Genomic DNA, 14,471 nt, shown 5'->3' on the forward strand with positions numbered 1-14,471 from the left:
CCTCACCGGCCTCGGCAGGTCTCCGGTTTTTGCAGAAACCTGAGATCTGTTTCTGAATATCCAGGGGTGGTCAGGGAAAAACTGGCGAAGGAAGTGGCGCTGGGCCGAATGGCGGGCCCATTTCGGGATTCGCCACTCCCCGATCTAAGGGTTTCACCGTTGGGCGTGGTGCCCAAACGGGAACCGGGAAAGTTCCGGCTGATTCATCACCTGTCGCACCCTCATGGGTGCTCGGTAAACGATGACATTGCAGCTGAATTATGCCGCGTTTCCTATGCGTCCTTTGACGCTGCTGTGGGCATAGTCAGGGCCGCTGGCCCCGGGGCACTCATGGCAAAAACTGATATCGAGTCTGCCTTTCGCCTCCTACCAGTTCACCCAGAGTGTCATCATCTCTTGGGATGTGCATTTGAAGGTCATTATTACGTGGATATGTGTCTCCCCATGGGTTGTGCAATATCCTGTTTTTATTTTGAATGCTTCAGCTCTTTTCTAGAATGGGTAGTGAGAATGGAGTCCGGTTACGATTCCCTGCTTCACTACTTAGATGACTTTCTGTGTGTGGGCCCCGCGCATTCCCCGATATGCTCCCAGATCTTACAAGCAGTGTCGGATGTGGCCTGTATGTTCGGCGTGCCGCTGGCACCTGACAAAACAATCGGCCCTTCCACGTGCTTGTGCTTCCTCGGGATCGAGATTGATTCGGTCATCGGGGAATGTCGGCTTCCGTTGGACAAGTTGGCTGATCTACGTGGGGTGGTCCAGGAGGCGAGCTCCTTGCGGAAGATCACGCTGCAACGACTTCAGTCCTTGTTGGGCAAATTAAACTTTGCCTGCCGGATTATGCCCATGGGTAGAGTATTTAACCGACGCCTGGCGGCTGCCACGTCAGGGATACTGAAGCCGTTCCACTTCGTCCGCCTGACCAGACCGCTCAGGGAGGATTTAGCGGTTTGGGCGGTTTTTCTGGAAGAGTACAATGGTAGGTCTTACTGGCAGCAGCCCGAGGTAGCAAACTCGGTGCTGCACCTGTTTACGGATGCCGCGGGTTCGTCGGGTTTTGGGGCTATCATGGGAAAACAATGGTGCGCAGAACCTTGGCCAAGATCGTGGTTCGACTCGGGCCTGACCAAGAACATGGCGTTCTTGGAGCTTTTTCCCATTGTGGTGGCTCTCCATCTTTGGGGACCGGAGATCAAGAACAGGCGTGTCGTGTTCCACTGTGACAATTTGGGCGTTGTCCAGGCCATTAATCGGTTGACAGCCTCCTCTCCTCCGGTGGTCAGGCTCCTGCGGAGCTTGGTTCTGCGTTGCCTGTCTTTGAACGTTACATGTCGCGCTGTGCATATTCCCGGTGTAGAGAATACCACGGCTGACGCCCTTTCTCGTTTCCAATGGCAGGTGTTTCGTCAGATCGCGCCCGAAGCAGATACGATGGGCCTTCCCTGTCCCAGAGAGCTATGGTCCCTTGGCCTGAGCGAATAAGGGAATGGATTCGGTCTTCAGTGTCGGATGCTACTTGGGCCCGGTACGGTAAGGCATGGGGTGACTGGGTCGCTCTGGAGCAGGACCAAGGTGGGTTTTCTTCATCTGCGGAGAGGGTTCAGGGGGTCTTACGGTTGCTCTGGTTTTGGGAGGCTAGTGGTTGTTCCCCAGCCACGGTAGCAGGGAAGCTATCAGGTCTGAGCTTCTGGTTCAACCTGACTCGCGTGCCGGATGTGACCAAAGATTTCATGGTCCGGCTCGCTATGCGTGGCTGGCGTAGAGGTCCGCAGCCTCGGGATTCCAGGAGACCGGTTTCTGGCGCTCTGCTACTTGGTATTGCGTCGGTCTTATCCAGGGTCTGTTTGTCCGATTTCGAAGCGCGTTTGTTTCGGGTGGCTTTCTCTTTCGCCTTCTTTGGTGCTCTGCGGATTGGGGAACTTGTGAGCCCTAGCAAGCGGATTCCAGGCGGCTTGTTGTTCCATGATGTGTCGGTCGTGGATGATACGGTGCGTTTTTTGGTGCGAAAGTCGAAAACTGACATTTTTGGTAGGGGGGCATGGGTGTCCCTTCGCGCCATTCCCGGCTCGGCTGTCTGTCCCGTCGCAGCTTTTCAATCTTACCTTCTGTGTCGCCCGGATGTTGTAGGCCCATTGTTAATCCATGGGGATGGGTCTTTTCTTTCCCGCTTCCAATTTTCCGGGTTTTCCGTCTGGCACTCGAACATCTGGGTATTTCGAGCACAGACTTTGGGGGTCACTCTTTTCGGATTGGGGCCGCTACGGAAGCCTCTCGTTTAGGTTTCTCGGACCAGGCCATTCAAAGGATTGGTAGATGGGAATCGGGGAGGTTTCGGTCCTATGTTCGGCCCACTCGGCTGATCGGTATTCCCCTTGTGTTTTCTCCACAGGGCCCGGCCGACGGATCTGGATAATCGGTCATTCCTACATCTACTGGGCCCACCTGCGGGCTGGGGTTCGCCCGGGTGGGACAAGGCTTGGAATACCTCGGGAGCTGGCGGAGGTCCGGTGGTTCGGGTTCCGGGGCATGAAATGGGGTCAGCTGTTGCCTGAGGTCGTGCAGTTATCCACGTTATTAGGAATCCCGGATATCTTGGTGGTGCATCTGGGAGGGAACGATTTAGGTTCACTGCCCGCGTGGGGCTTAGGGGAGCTGATCAGGCGAGACTTGGCGCGCTTGCGAGTACTTTTTCCAAAAATTTGCTTAATATGGTCAGGAATAGTTTCCAGGAACTATTGGAAGTGCGCACGCGATCAGGGTGCTATGGAGCGCTGTCGCATAAAGATTAATAAGCGGGTTTCCAAGTTTGTGCTAGGTATCGGGGGCTTGGCAGTTCGACACCGTACTTTTGAGCGGGAGGCGGCTATCTTTTTCCGCCCGGATGGGGTCCATCTCACTGATGTCGGTTTGGACTTGTTTAACCTAGAGCTGCAGGATGCGTTGGAACAGGCCATGGCGTTGCTTGGGGGTCGCGCCCGCTGATTTAGGCGTAAATGCAGCGGGGCTAGTGGCGGGTATGGTCCTTGCCGAACCAATTGGGAAGAGGAGTACAAGAAAAAGAAGGATGCTGGGTCGGGTCCCCTCCCCTAACCTCGGGAAAGGTTTGGGTATTTGCGCGTGCCCTCTGTGCCAGGAATGGTGGCCAGGGGTTGGCATGTGGTATTGGAAGGCCAAGGTGAAGGCCAGGTATCATGGACGAGGGGGGAGGGCTGATGCCTCGGTAGGGCGTGTACCCTAGAGGGTTGGTGGTACGGTTGGCAAGGACTAGTTCAAGTTAAATAATGTTTATACCTTGTTTTATTTATGGTTGGTTTTATAAATATGTTTGATAAATTATAAACAAAATATAAATAAAAGCTGTGGCCTTTTTATACCACACATATATGTTTCCTGGTTTTGATTGGGTTAAGGGTTTGAATGGGGGTGATGTATTGTGTCGCACCACACGTAACCGCTACCTACACACAAGGCCCAGAGGAGGCGGGCTGAAAGCTAGCCGGATAGGAGGCATGTGTGGGTGTGGTGGGTGTGGGTGTAAAATGGGTGTGGCATTTAGGTTAAGGGTTTGGGTGGGGTTGTATAAATAACGGACATTTTGTCCCCTTCACCTCAGCCATCTTAAAATAACGGCAAGGTGACAATCTCCCTCCCTCCCTCCCCTTTTTTGCTGTTTTTGTTTCCTTCCTCTGTAGGTGTTCAATATCTTGTCACAGCTGGCGGGTATGGTCCTTGCCGAACCAATTGGGAAGAGGAGTACAAGAAAAAGAAGGATGCTGGGTCGGGTCCCCTCCCCTAACCTCGGGAAAGGTTTGGGTATTTGCGCGTGCCCTCTGTGCCAGGAATGGTGGCCAGGGGTTGGCATGTGGTATTGGAAGGCCAAGGTGAAGGCCAGGTATCATGGACGAGGGGGGAGGGCTGATGCCTCGGTAGGGGGTGTACCCTAGAGGGTTGGTGGTACGGTTGGCAAGGACTAGTTCAAGTTAAATAATGTTTATACCTTGTTTTATTTATGGTTGGTTTTATAAATATGTTTGATAAATTATAAACAAAATATAAATAAAAGCTGTGGCCTTTTTATACCACACATATATGTTTCCTGGTTTTGATTGGGTTAAGGGTTTGAATGGGGGTGATGTATTGTGTCGCACCACACGTAACCGCTACCTACACACATGGAATGGGGAAAGGTAAGGAAATAACAGAGGCTTGCAAGAACACCTCATCTCCCCCCTGGCAAGCTGTCCATAGGGGTCGCTAAGTCGTCGATGACAAGAGATAATAGGGATCAGTTAGCAGGTGCTAAGCCACATGTATTAAGGGCTTCAATAGGAGAGTCTTTAGGAAATGGCTTCTCTGTATCTCAGACAACTTGGCTTCGGTTGATCTTGTTTGATAACCCTTTGTCCGCCAAACTAAAACATTGCAGGGCGCGGAAACACTTAAAGGAACAATCACACCAAAAATACATTGTGTATCTGTCAGTATGCTGTATACATGGGTAGCTGTGTGTGTGTCTATATTTATGTGCATGTATTGATGTACATGGGTAGCTGTGTATGTGTCTATATTTATGTGCATGTATTGATGTACATGGGTAGCTCTGTGTGTGTGTCTATATCTATGTGTATGTATTGATGTACATAGGTAGCTGTGTGCGTGTCTCTATATATGTGCATGTATCGATGTACATAGGTAGCTGTGTGCATGTCTATATCTATGTGCATGTATCGGTGTACCTGGGTAGCTGTGTGCGTGTCTATATCTATGCGCATGTATCGATGTACATTGGTAGCTGTGTGCATGTCTATATCTATGTGCATGTATTGATGTACATGGGTAGCTGTGTGCGTGTCTATATCTATGTGCATGTATCGGTGTACCTGGGTAGCTGTGTGCGTGTCTATATCTATGTGCATGTATCGATGTACATTGGTAGCTGTGTGCATGTCTATATCTATGTGCATGTATTGATGTACATGGGTAGCTGTGTGCGTGTCTATATTTATGTGCATGTATTGATGTACATGGGTAGCTCTGTGTGTGTGTCTATATCTATGTGTATGTATTGATGTACATAGGTAGCTGTGTGCGTGTCTCTATATATGTGCATGTATCGATGTACATAGGTAGCTGTGTGCATGTCTATATCTATGTGCATGTATCGGTGTACCTGGGTAGCTGTGTGCGTGTCTATATCTATGTGCATGTATCGATGTACATTGGTAGCTGTGTGCATGTCTATATCTATGTGCATGTATTGATGTACATGGGTAGCTGTGTGCGTGTCTATATCTATGTGCATGTATCGATGTACATAGGTAGCTGTGTGCATGTCTATATCTATGTGCATGTATCGGTGTACCTGGGTAGCTGTGTGCGTGTCTATATCTATGTGCATGTATCGATGTACATTGGTAGCTGTGTGCATGTCTATATCTATGTGCATGTATTGATGTACATGGGTAGCTGTGTGCGTGTCTATATCTATGTGCATGTATCGGTGTACCTGGGTAGCTGTGTGCGTGTCTATATCTATGTGCATGTATCGATGTACATTGGTAGCTGTGTGCATGTCTATATCTATGTGCATGTATTGATGTACATGGGTAGCTGTGTGCGTGTCTATATCTATGTGCATGTATCGATGTACATAGGTAGCTGTGTGCATGTCTATATCTATGTGCATGTATCGGTGTACCTGGGTAGCTGTGTGCGTGTTTATATCTATGTGCATGTATCGATGTACATTGGTAGCTGTGTGCATGTCTATATCTATGTGCATGTATTGATGTACATGGGTAGCTGTGTGCGTGTCTATATCTATGTGCATGTATTGATGTACATGGGTAGCTGTGTGCGTGTCTATATCTATGTGCATGTATCAATGTACATAGGTAGCTGTGTGCATGTCTATATCTATGTGCATGTATCGGTGTACCTGGGTAGCTGTGTGCGTGTCTATATCTATGTGCATGTATCGATGTACATTGGTAGCTGTGTGCATGTCTATATCTATGTGCATGTATTGATGTACATGGGTAGCTGTGTGCGTGTCTATATCTATGTGCATGTATCGGTGTACCTGGGTAGCTGTGTGCGTGTCTATATCTATGTGCATGTATCGATGTACATTGGTAGCTGTGTGCATGTCTATATCTATGTGCATGTATTGATGTACATGGGTAGCTGTGTGCGTGTCTATATCTATGTGCATGTATCGATGTACATAGGTAGCTGTGTGCATGTCTATATCTATGTGCATGTATTGATGTACATGGGTAGCTGTGTGCGTGTCTATATCTATGTGCATGTATTGATGTACATGGGTAGCTGTGTGCGTGTCTATATCTAAGTGCATGTATCAATGTACATAGGTAGCTGTGTGCATGTCTATATCTATGTGCATGTATCGGTGTACCTGGGTAGCTGTGTGCGTGTCTATATCTATGTGCATGTATCGATGTACATTGGTAGCTGTGTGCATGTCTATATCTATGTGCATGTATTGATGTACATGGGTAGCTGTGTGCGTGTCTATATTTATGTGCATGTATTGATGTACATGGGTAGCTCTGTGTGTGTGTCTATATCTATGTGTATGTATTGATGTACATAGGTAGCTGTGTGCGTGTCTCTATATATGTGCATGTATCGATGTACATAGGTAGCTGTGTGCATGTCTATATCTATGTGCATGTATCGGTGTACCTGGGTAGCTGTGTGCGTGTCTATATCTATGTGCATGTATCGATGTACATTGGTAGCTGTGTGCATGTCTATATCTATGTGCATGTATTGATGTACATGGGTAGCTGTGTGCGTGTCTATATCTATGTGCATGTATCGATGTACATAGGTAGCTGTGTGCATGTCTATATCTATGTGCATGTATCGGTGTACCTGGGTAGCTGTGTGCGTGTCTATATCTATGTGCATGTATCGATGTACATTGGTAGCTGTGTGCATGTCTATATCTATGTGCATGTATTGATGTACATGGGTAGCTGTGTGCGTGTCTATATCTATGTGCATGTATCGGTGTACCTGGGTAGCTGTGTGCGTGTCTATATCTATGTGCATGTATCGATGTACATTGGTAGCTGTGTGCATGTCTATATCTATGTGCATGTATTGATGTACATAGGTAGCTGTGTGCATGTCTATATCTATGTGCATGTATCGGTGTACATTGGTAGCTGTGTGCATGTCTATATCTATGTGCATGTATTGATGTACATGGGTAGCTCTGCGTGTGTGTCTATATCTATGTGCATGTATCGGTGTACATAGGTAGCTGTGTGCGTGTCTCTATATATGTGCATGTATCGATGTACATGGGTAGCTGTGTGCATGTCTATATCTATGTGCATGTATCGATGTACATAGGTAGCTGTGTGCATGTCTATATCTATGTGCATGTATCGGTGTACATAGGTAGCTGTGTGCGTGTCTCTATATATGTGCATGTATCGATGTACATAGGTAGCTGTGTGCGTGTCTATATCTATGTGCATGTATTGATGTACATTGGTAGCTGTGTGCATGTCTATATCTATGTACATGTATCGTGTACATGGGTAGCTGTGTGCGTGTCTATATATGTGCATGTATTCTTGAAGGTAGTGTTTATAAAAAATATACTAAAACATAATAACGTGGGCATGGCTAGTTTAGTTTTATAAAACATATACTTTCGTGGTGGTAATTGTCTGTGGTGGGCTGCTAAATTGTCCTCAATAAGACTATGGCCATGATAAACGAGGAGGATATAACAAAGTCCCAAAATAGCACAGTCTTGTTCGTCCAAGGGTTAACAGAGCATACAATCAGTCTATCTGTTGTGTTACATTTTTAAGGTACTTCACAATTTAGAAGGTAGTTTTAACTTAATTTTGCTTTTCAATGAGTAAGTCTCTTTATGACGTTTTACCGTCCCATTTCTTGTGAATTCGCTTTGTGCCGCAGTAAGTTGTGATTTCAGCGTACTTTTAACCTTGAATTTTTTAATTATTTTTTTGTAAACTCAGATTGTTCGTACATTTGATGTGCTTGGCAATATGTATGTTTTAATAAACTAAATGCAAACCAATGTGAGCTGCCAACGTGAGTGTGGATCCTGTCAATGGAAGCATTTATAATGCTTGAGGGATATTTCAGATCACACATTAAATTGGGCAATTTTTAAAATATAGTTTGTTTAAAATAAATTAAAATGATAAGCACCTTTTAATGCTACTAGCTACAAAAAAAACCCTACCATTTTTGATTAAAGGACCAGTAATGTTCTAGTGATAACTTTTTTCCTGTAAACAACGCTTTAAAGGGTCACTTTTAGCCCCATAACAACCCTGCATTATTGAGTGCCAGCACACAGGAGTGTGACTTATAACTGCAGAATTTTGTCGGCTACCAGTCACTCCCTCAGAGCTGTCAGTCATGGGGCTGGGAATCTCAGTTCTGGGATGCCTTTTTTCGTTTTGTCCATATAGTGCATATCGCATGCACCCGCCGCATGTACCATTTGCACTATATTTTATACACATTTTTAAAGTATTTTCTATTAATTTTTAAAAATATTTTTGAATAGTTGCAAAGTTTTGAGGCGCCTGAGATTGTAACTTAGAAAAATCAGAGTTTGTGATACGTCAGCGGTATGAATCTGCAAATGGAGAATTTTGATTGGTTAATGGACATGGACTAATTTCCATGGTGCTGAGTTGTCAGACAGCTTTACACACAAGATATATAATAGTAACATGTTTACATACGGGCAGGCAGCCGTTCCCAGGTGAAGGAGCCCGGCTCCTCTGCTGATGAGACACAGACAGGCAAAACGTCATCAAGGTGATCAGCCGTGGACAGCATGGTGGGTTGGGAACAGAGGACCAGGGAGAGCCAGGGAAACCCAAAAACAAAGGGGAAAGGGAAGGAAAAATAGGAGAAAGGAAAAGACAGAACAGCAGCAACACAAACACATGTGGAAGTCATAGACAGATAGACAGATGGACGGGTGAGGACGAAGCAGAATGGATGGAAATGAAGGTCCAGAGATAGAGGGAATGTGGAACAAAAAAGGGTAAAATTCACATATCAGTAATAAGATATTATGTGTTATGACAAAGCAATTTACAAACATACATTCACACTGACTGGTGACAATATCTGCAATGAGATGGCAGAGAAGCGGTGAGTGCGCCATCGTTCCAACGCATTTCACTTGGACGATAGCTAGTCTATGCTCTATGACTGCTCAGGCTGGACTGCTAGCTAGTGCTATTTCATGACATACGGTATGTCCATCAGTTCAACGTACAGATTCAGGGTAACTATGGCAGAGGAGCTACGTATACAGTTTGTGTCTTATATCAGACATAGGAATTTCTGCTCACGCAGGCTCCAGCTATCTACATGCACACCCACCAAATTAATGTCAGTGGCAAGAATCATATTGGGGCTTGTGACTACTGAATTACCCCTTTCAAAAATAAGCAAGTCATGGAATTTAGGTGAAAATAATATTAGTAAAATATCTCAGTCATGTTCAGCCTTTAAGTATTTTGTTGTAGTTGATCCAAAACTATACTGAATCAATCATCTTCAAAAAGGATACTCTTAGCATCGTAACCAATATACAACAGTAGTTATGGTGCTTAGAATGCACCTTTAATTAATTCCAAATGCCTAATACATTATTTATCCTTGACTAACAATCTACTATTAAAGGGACATGACAAGTCCATAACCCCTACATGCTATGGTATTATTGCAGCTTAAAAAGAATATATAGCCTACTTTAATAGCACCTCCTGAGTTTGATAAAACAGCCTCTCTCTAGCCTCTCTAATGTTCCAGGACACTTCAAAGGGACATTATAGTCACCAGAACAACTACAGCTTAATGTAGTTATTCTGGTGAGTATAATAGCTCCCTTCAGGCATTTTCATGTAAACACTGCCTTTTCAGAGAAAAGGCAGTGTTTACATTGCCCCTAGGGACACCTCCAAGTGGCCACTCCTCAGAGTAAGCAGCCCTGCCGTTCAGCGTCCCCACGCTCTGCATGGAGACACTGAATTTTCCTCATAGAGATGCATTGATTTAATGCATCTCTATGAGGAGGTCCTGATTGGCCAAAACGGCATTTGGCCCCGCACCCGTGCCGATTTTAGACAATCTAAGCAAAAAATCGGCCATTTTTGATGATGTCACAAAGGGGGCGTAGCCCGCACCGGCGGACCCGTGCAGCACTGGAAATAAGGTGAGTTTTAAACTTTTATAGGGGGATTAAGGGCCACCTAAATGTTTTTGTTTCCTGACCCTATAGTGATCCTTTAATAATCTGTTAGACGAGTTCTGGAGAGTCAGAGTCTCCTGCATCTGTCAAGATAGACTTCCAACCACACCTGTCTCCTTGAAGTGTGTACTCACATGACTCGTAGCTGCCAGTCGTGGCATGGAGACAGCGCGGCCCTGGGTTTCCAGCCCAGTTGGATGCTCTCCACCATTAGACAAACTCTGGCCAATTTCTTTCATTTCTACAGCCTGGAGATACATCTGGAGGTTACATGATTTATGGCATTTAGGGAGTGAGCAAAGCTTTGGTGCAGTGAAGTGTTTCTCTTCCTCAAATAAAAATATAGCTTTGATGTTTACAGGGTTATTTGCTAAAGTCAGGAATTCATAGTGAATTTAAATTGAGCTTCAAATGTAAAGCCAAATTAGCTGGACTGGGAGCATAGGGGACTTGGAGATTTTCCAGTTGGGCTATTTTGGCCTTTAGTTTGAGATCTAATTGGAATTCTCTGCAATTCTCCATTTAGTAAATAACCCTGTTTGAGTACATACTATGAGGTATGGTTAGGTGAAACTTGGTGTGGTTTATTCTAACCAGAAAAACAAACAGGTAAAATACTCCAGGTCTTGCCTGTTTGCCGTTGGGTTGTGCGTGGATCTCTTCCGAATGCCCTCTTTGAAATGCCGTACTTCTAGGTGTAGAAAATGGATCTTGAGCTGGTTGAGTCCCCCAAGAGCTAGACTCTCGTATGCCAGTGTCCTGGTTGGGTCTGAAAGACAGATTTTTTTTTGTCTCACAAGTCCTAATGAAGATAGAGTTGACGTGGTTAAGGTTTCAGTTACTCACATGACACCACCATTGTTTAGAGAGGCCGAACTCTTCTGCCGCATGAACATCTTGGCATTTCCAAAAGACAGGTTCTGATCTAACGTTGCTTTCAAAGGTTGGAATAATGAGACCGTCCCTGTCTGCAATACAGAAACCAGCCAGCAGTGAAATGAAATTGCTCTATTTCTTGAGGCCCTAAAGTTCCATACTGTAATAGTTGCTATTATTCATATTTTAGTTTGCCACACCTCAGAGGGAAAGAGTTATTATTTATTACCTGGGAAAGGACCCCAGATTGCTGGTGAGAGTGGTCACGATTGTTCTTGTTCTGCTTGTAGAAGTCAAAGATCATGAGTGCCGCATATACTTTCCCGACTGTCATTTCATCAGCTGCATTATGGGAGAAAAAGAGAATGTTGTCTTTTATAAATTGAACAGGTTTCAATAATGGGGACCTTCTGCTTTAGCATATCAGTGCGGACTAGAAGAAACATGAGGGCCAGAGAGACCAAGGTAATTGTCAAACCAATCATAAACCAGGGACACCAGAGGACTTCTGGCACCATAACCACTATGACACAGTGTGACAAGTTGTAACTTGGCAAACAGTAAGAGTTCTGACTTCCTTGCCAATTTCTGGGCCAAGCTGACAATTATACAGTGAAAGACTTAAAGAAATAGTGTAGAAGCACGAATAGAATACGTGTTCTGTAATGGTTATTCCGAAGTGAAAATTTTCTACTTTTAGTGATAAATTATTAAAAAAATAACACTGCTAGTGCATTGCAGTATATGAATCTCCCCAGAGATGCGTTTTACACACCAGACTGCGGAAGCCGGCATTGGTGAAACGCGTCTCCGGAGTACTTCATATTTGTGAAAAGAGACTTAAGACTTAAGGTACCTTTCATTATTTATTTTAATAGTTTTTACTATTTGTTAATAAAGTGTTTATATCTTCAAGATCTGCCATCAGTTTCCTGGTAGCTCAAGAAGTTGTATGGTCTTTAACCATATGAAACCCATACATTGAGCCAACCTATAGGCTCCTATTTTGTGAGTAAAATTCTTTATGTGAATGTGTGGAAATTATTTTTAAATAGTATTACACTGTTTGGATATTTATTATCTCTTCATATTTTTTTTCTCACCAACTGAGAAGAGCTACCACTGAATACAGAAACTCTACAGAAGGGGATGCTCGCCTAACGGCCCAAAAAGTTCCTACTACAAGAGCTATGGTATTAGCTCTGGGAAATGTGAGTGTGTCAATAATTATCACTTACCAATTGGATTTTAAACGGTTTTACACTATTAATGTGTATTCAGTTTTATTTAGACCACAAGACCACAAGAAATAAGTGTATAAATATATTAAGTTATGTGTATTTTTTGTTCACACTACTATGTTTTTTATTTTGTTTTTAGTGAAAGACTCACGTTTATGAGGTGGAACAAGAAGATCCAATGTTTTTTGAGACAGGTTGGGCCACACTGAAGTGATTTCCTTCCGTAGCTCTGCGTCACTTTCATGCTGTTTTATTCCTCCTAAAAAGGTAACACATCTAGCATATAAAACAATACTTTTTATCACATCAACTGACATTTTGTCTCTGCACCAGCTACTATCAACTTCCCAACATATATCTGTTTGATGATGGTTCGAAAGTTTTGTAAGATTGAATGGGGAAGAGGCTCAGGCATGTTTAAACAAATTAATGACTTTCTGGACGAACAATAATTGGCGTTCAACTTATATGGGATTGGAGAATTATCCTAAATGTTCTCGTTTAATGAGATCACTTTTGCTTTGCTTCTATTTTGAATGTTTTGAAGTTCATTCCCAGGATTATGTGTGGTTTCCACGAAGAGGGCAATTAAGGGATGAAGGAGAGACGGAACCTCTAGCAGCATTCAATAGTGGGCAAAACAGACATAATAATGTATTTTTGAAAGGTCGGTCCAGTTAGCCAGAGTACTTAGCTGGCAAATAATACCTCTTAGGTCAATTTAGGAAGGCCGTGTTAAGAACCAAAGAAAGCATTAAAGATTTCCATCATTTATAGGCTGTCATAGGAATTTATAGTCTTCGACCCCAAAATGCCCACAAATTGTATGTTAATGATGCCCTTGGAGATTCGACCCAGGGATTGCAAATGTTAGGCCAATACAGCCGAGCTAGAAACTTGTCAAGTTAGAGGAATTTTTCTGAAGCATCTACACTGGTGTAAAGTTTGCTCTTCTCTTGTCAATTCTCCACATGTCTGATTTAGGGAAAGGCATCATCATATTCATGTATTTTTTCCTGTACCAGAAATAATCTTGTCCATTTCATAAAATGTAGATGTTCTGGAAGATGTTTTTGAGAGGGAAGTCACTGATTAGTGTGTCAGAACTAATTAAAATGAAAATGTGATATAATAAAACTTTAGGAGTTGGTGGTGGTGTGGAACCTACAGACGCATCATTAAAGACTAGATATAGCAGTGATGTTTATTTACGTTCAATAACTCATAAGGAGCAACTGGCTGGCCAACTATGGCTCCAACGTTTTGAAGGGAGCAGTCAATCTGGCTAGATTAGGAGTGAGTTTGGTTGAAAGGATTTCATGACTAATTACAATCCCTTGGGCCAACCAGATACTGAGCAACCTTTGCCAACCTGTAGCCAGTTTGATGTCCAGTGCAGTCCTGATTAAAGCCATCAAAGTCGACGTGAAGTGGACAGTTAGGTCTTTGTCGGAGATGGGCATGTTCATCCGGACAAGGCGCTGATAAGAGAGAGAGAGAGATGAGGGAAATAGAGGGTTGTGGTGACCCAATTTCTCCCAACATACCATGCAAAGAAATTAATACGTCTCTGTGACCTGACTTGGAAGCGAGGAGAAAGATCCCCAACTAGCCCTGCAATGAAATCCATAATTCATGCAGATATCTAATTCGTATGTTTATATGAATCTGCTGGGAAGGTAATGCACTGGTTAAGGAAGCAAGCTGTTGCACCTCAGAGTCAAAGGTTTGATTCCCAGCGAGGTCAAACAAATGATCAGTAGTCTTATTTTATGTCCAGTTTCCATGACAACTTCTCAATAACTACAACTCCAACTACTGACCATACTACCACTCATCACCTCCACTACTTTCACAATTTTAAATTTCATGTGGAGATTATACATAGAGTTTATTAATGCCACCATTGTGACATGAGAAGGACTAGGGGGGAGTCACTACCCCTGCTTGTTGTACCCAGCTCACAGAGAAGGTTATTCATGCACCTTTTGAATGAAAGTCAGAGGAAGAAAATACAGAAAAAAATCTACAGTTCCAGTTTCAGGTTTATATATTATTTT

At 43.9% G+C, this 14,471-nt stretch overlaps 1 protein-coding gene across 1 annotated transcript in view; it reads right to left on the reverse strand.

Moving 5' to 3' along the window:
* Window positions 1-14,471, reverse strand: part of CACNA1B (calcium voltage-gated channel subunit alpha1 B) — a 283,004-nt gene that overhangs the window by 22,068 nt on the left and 246,465 nt on the right. Inside the window, exons 39-45 of the mRNA XM_063432933.1 lie at window positions 13,784-13,892; window positions 12,563-12,670; window positions 11,400-11,512; window positions 11,141-11,262; window positions 10,925-11,063; window positions 10,429-10,554; window positions 8,772-8,813 (exon numbers count right to left, since the gene is read on the reverse strand). Of these exons, the coding sequence (XP_063289003.1) occupies window positions 8,772-8,813; window positions 10,429-10,554; window positions 10,925-11,063; window positions 11,141-11,262; window positions 11,400-11,512; window positions 12,563-12,670; window positions 13,784-13,892 (759 nt within the window). The remainder of the gene's footprint in view (window positions 1-8,771; window positions 8,814-10,428; window positions 10,555-10,924; window positions 11,064-11,140; window positions 11,263-11,399; window positions 11,513-12,562; window positions 12,671-13,783; window positions 13,893-14,471) is intronic.

Source organism: Pelobates fuscus, chromosome 9, assembly GCF_036172605.1.
Source record: "Pelobates fuscus isolate aPelFus1 chromosome 9, aPelFus1.pri, whole genome shotgun sequence".
NCBI classification, from domain to species: Eukaryota; Metazoa; Chordata; class Amphibia; order Anura; family Pelobatidae; genus Pelobates; species Pelobates fuscus.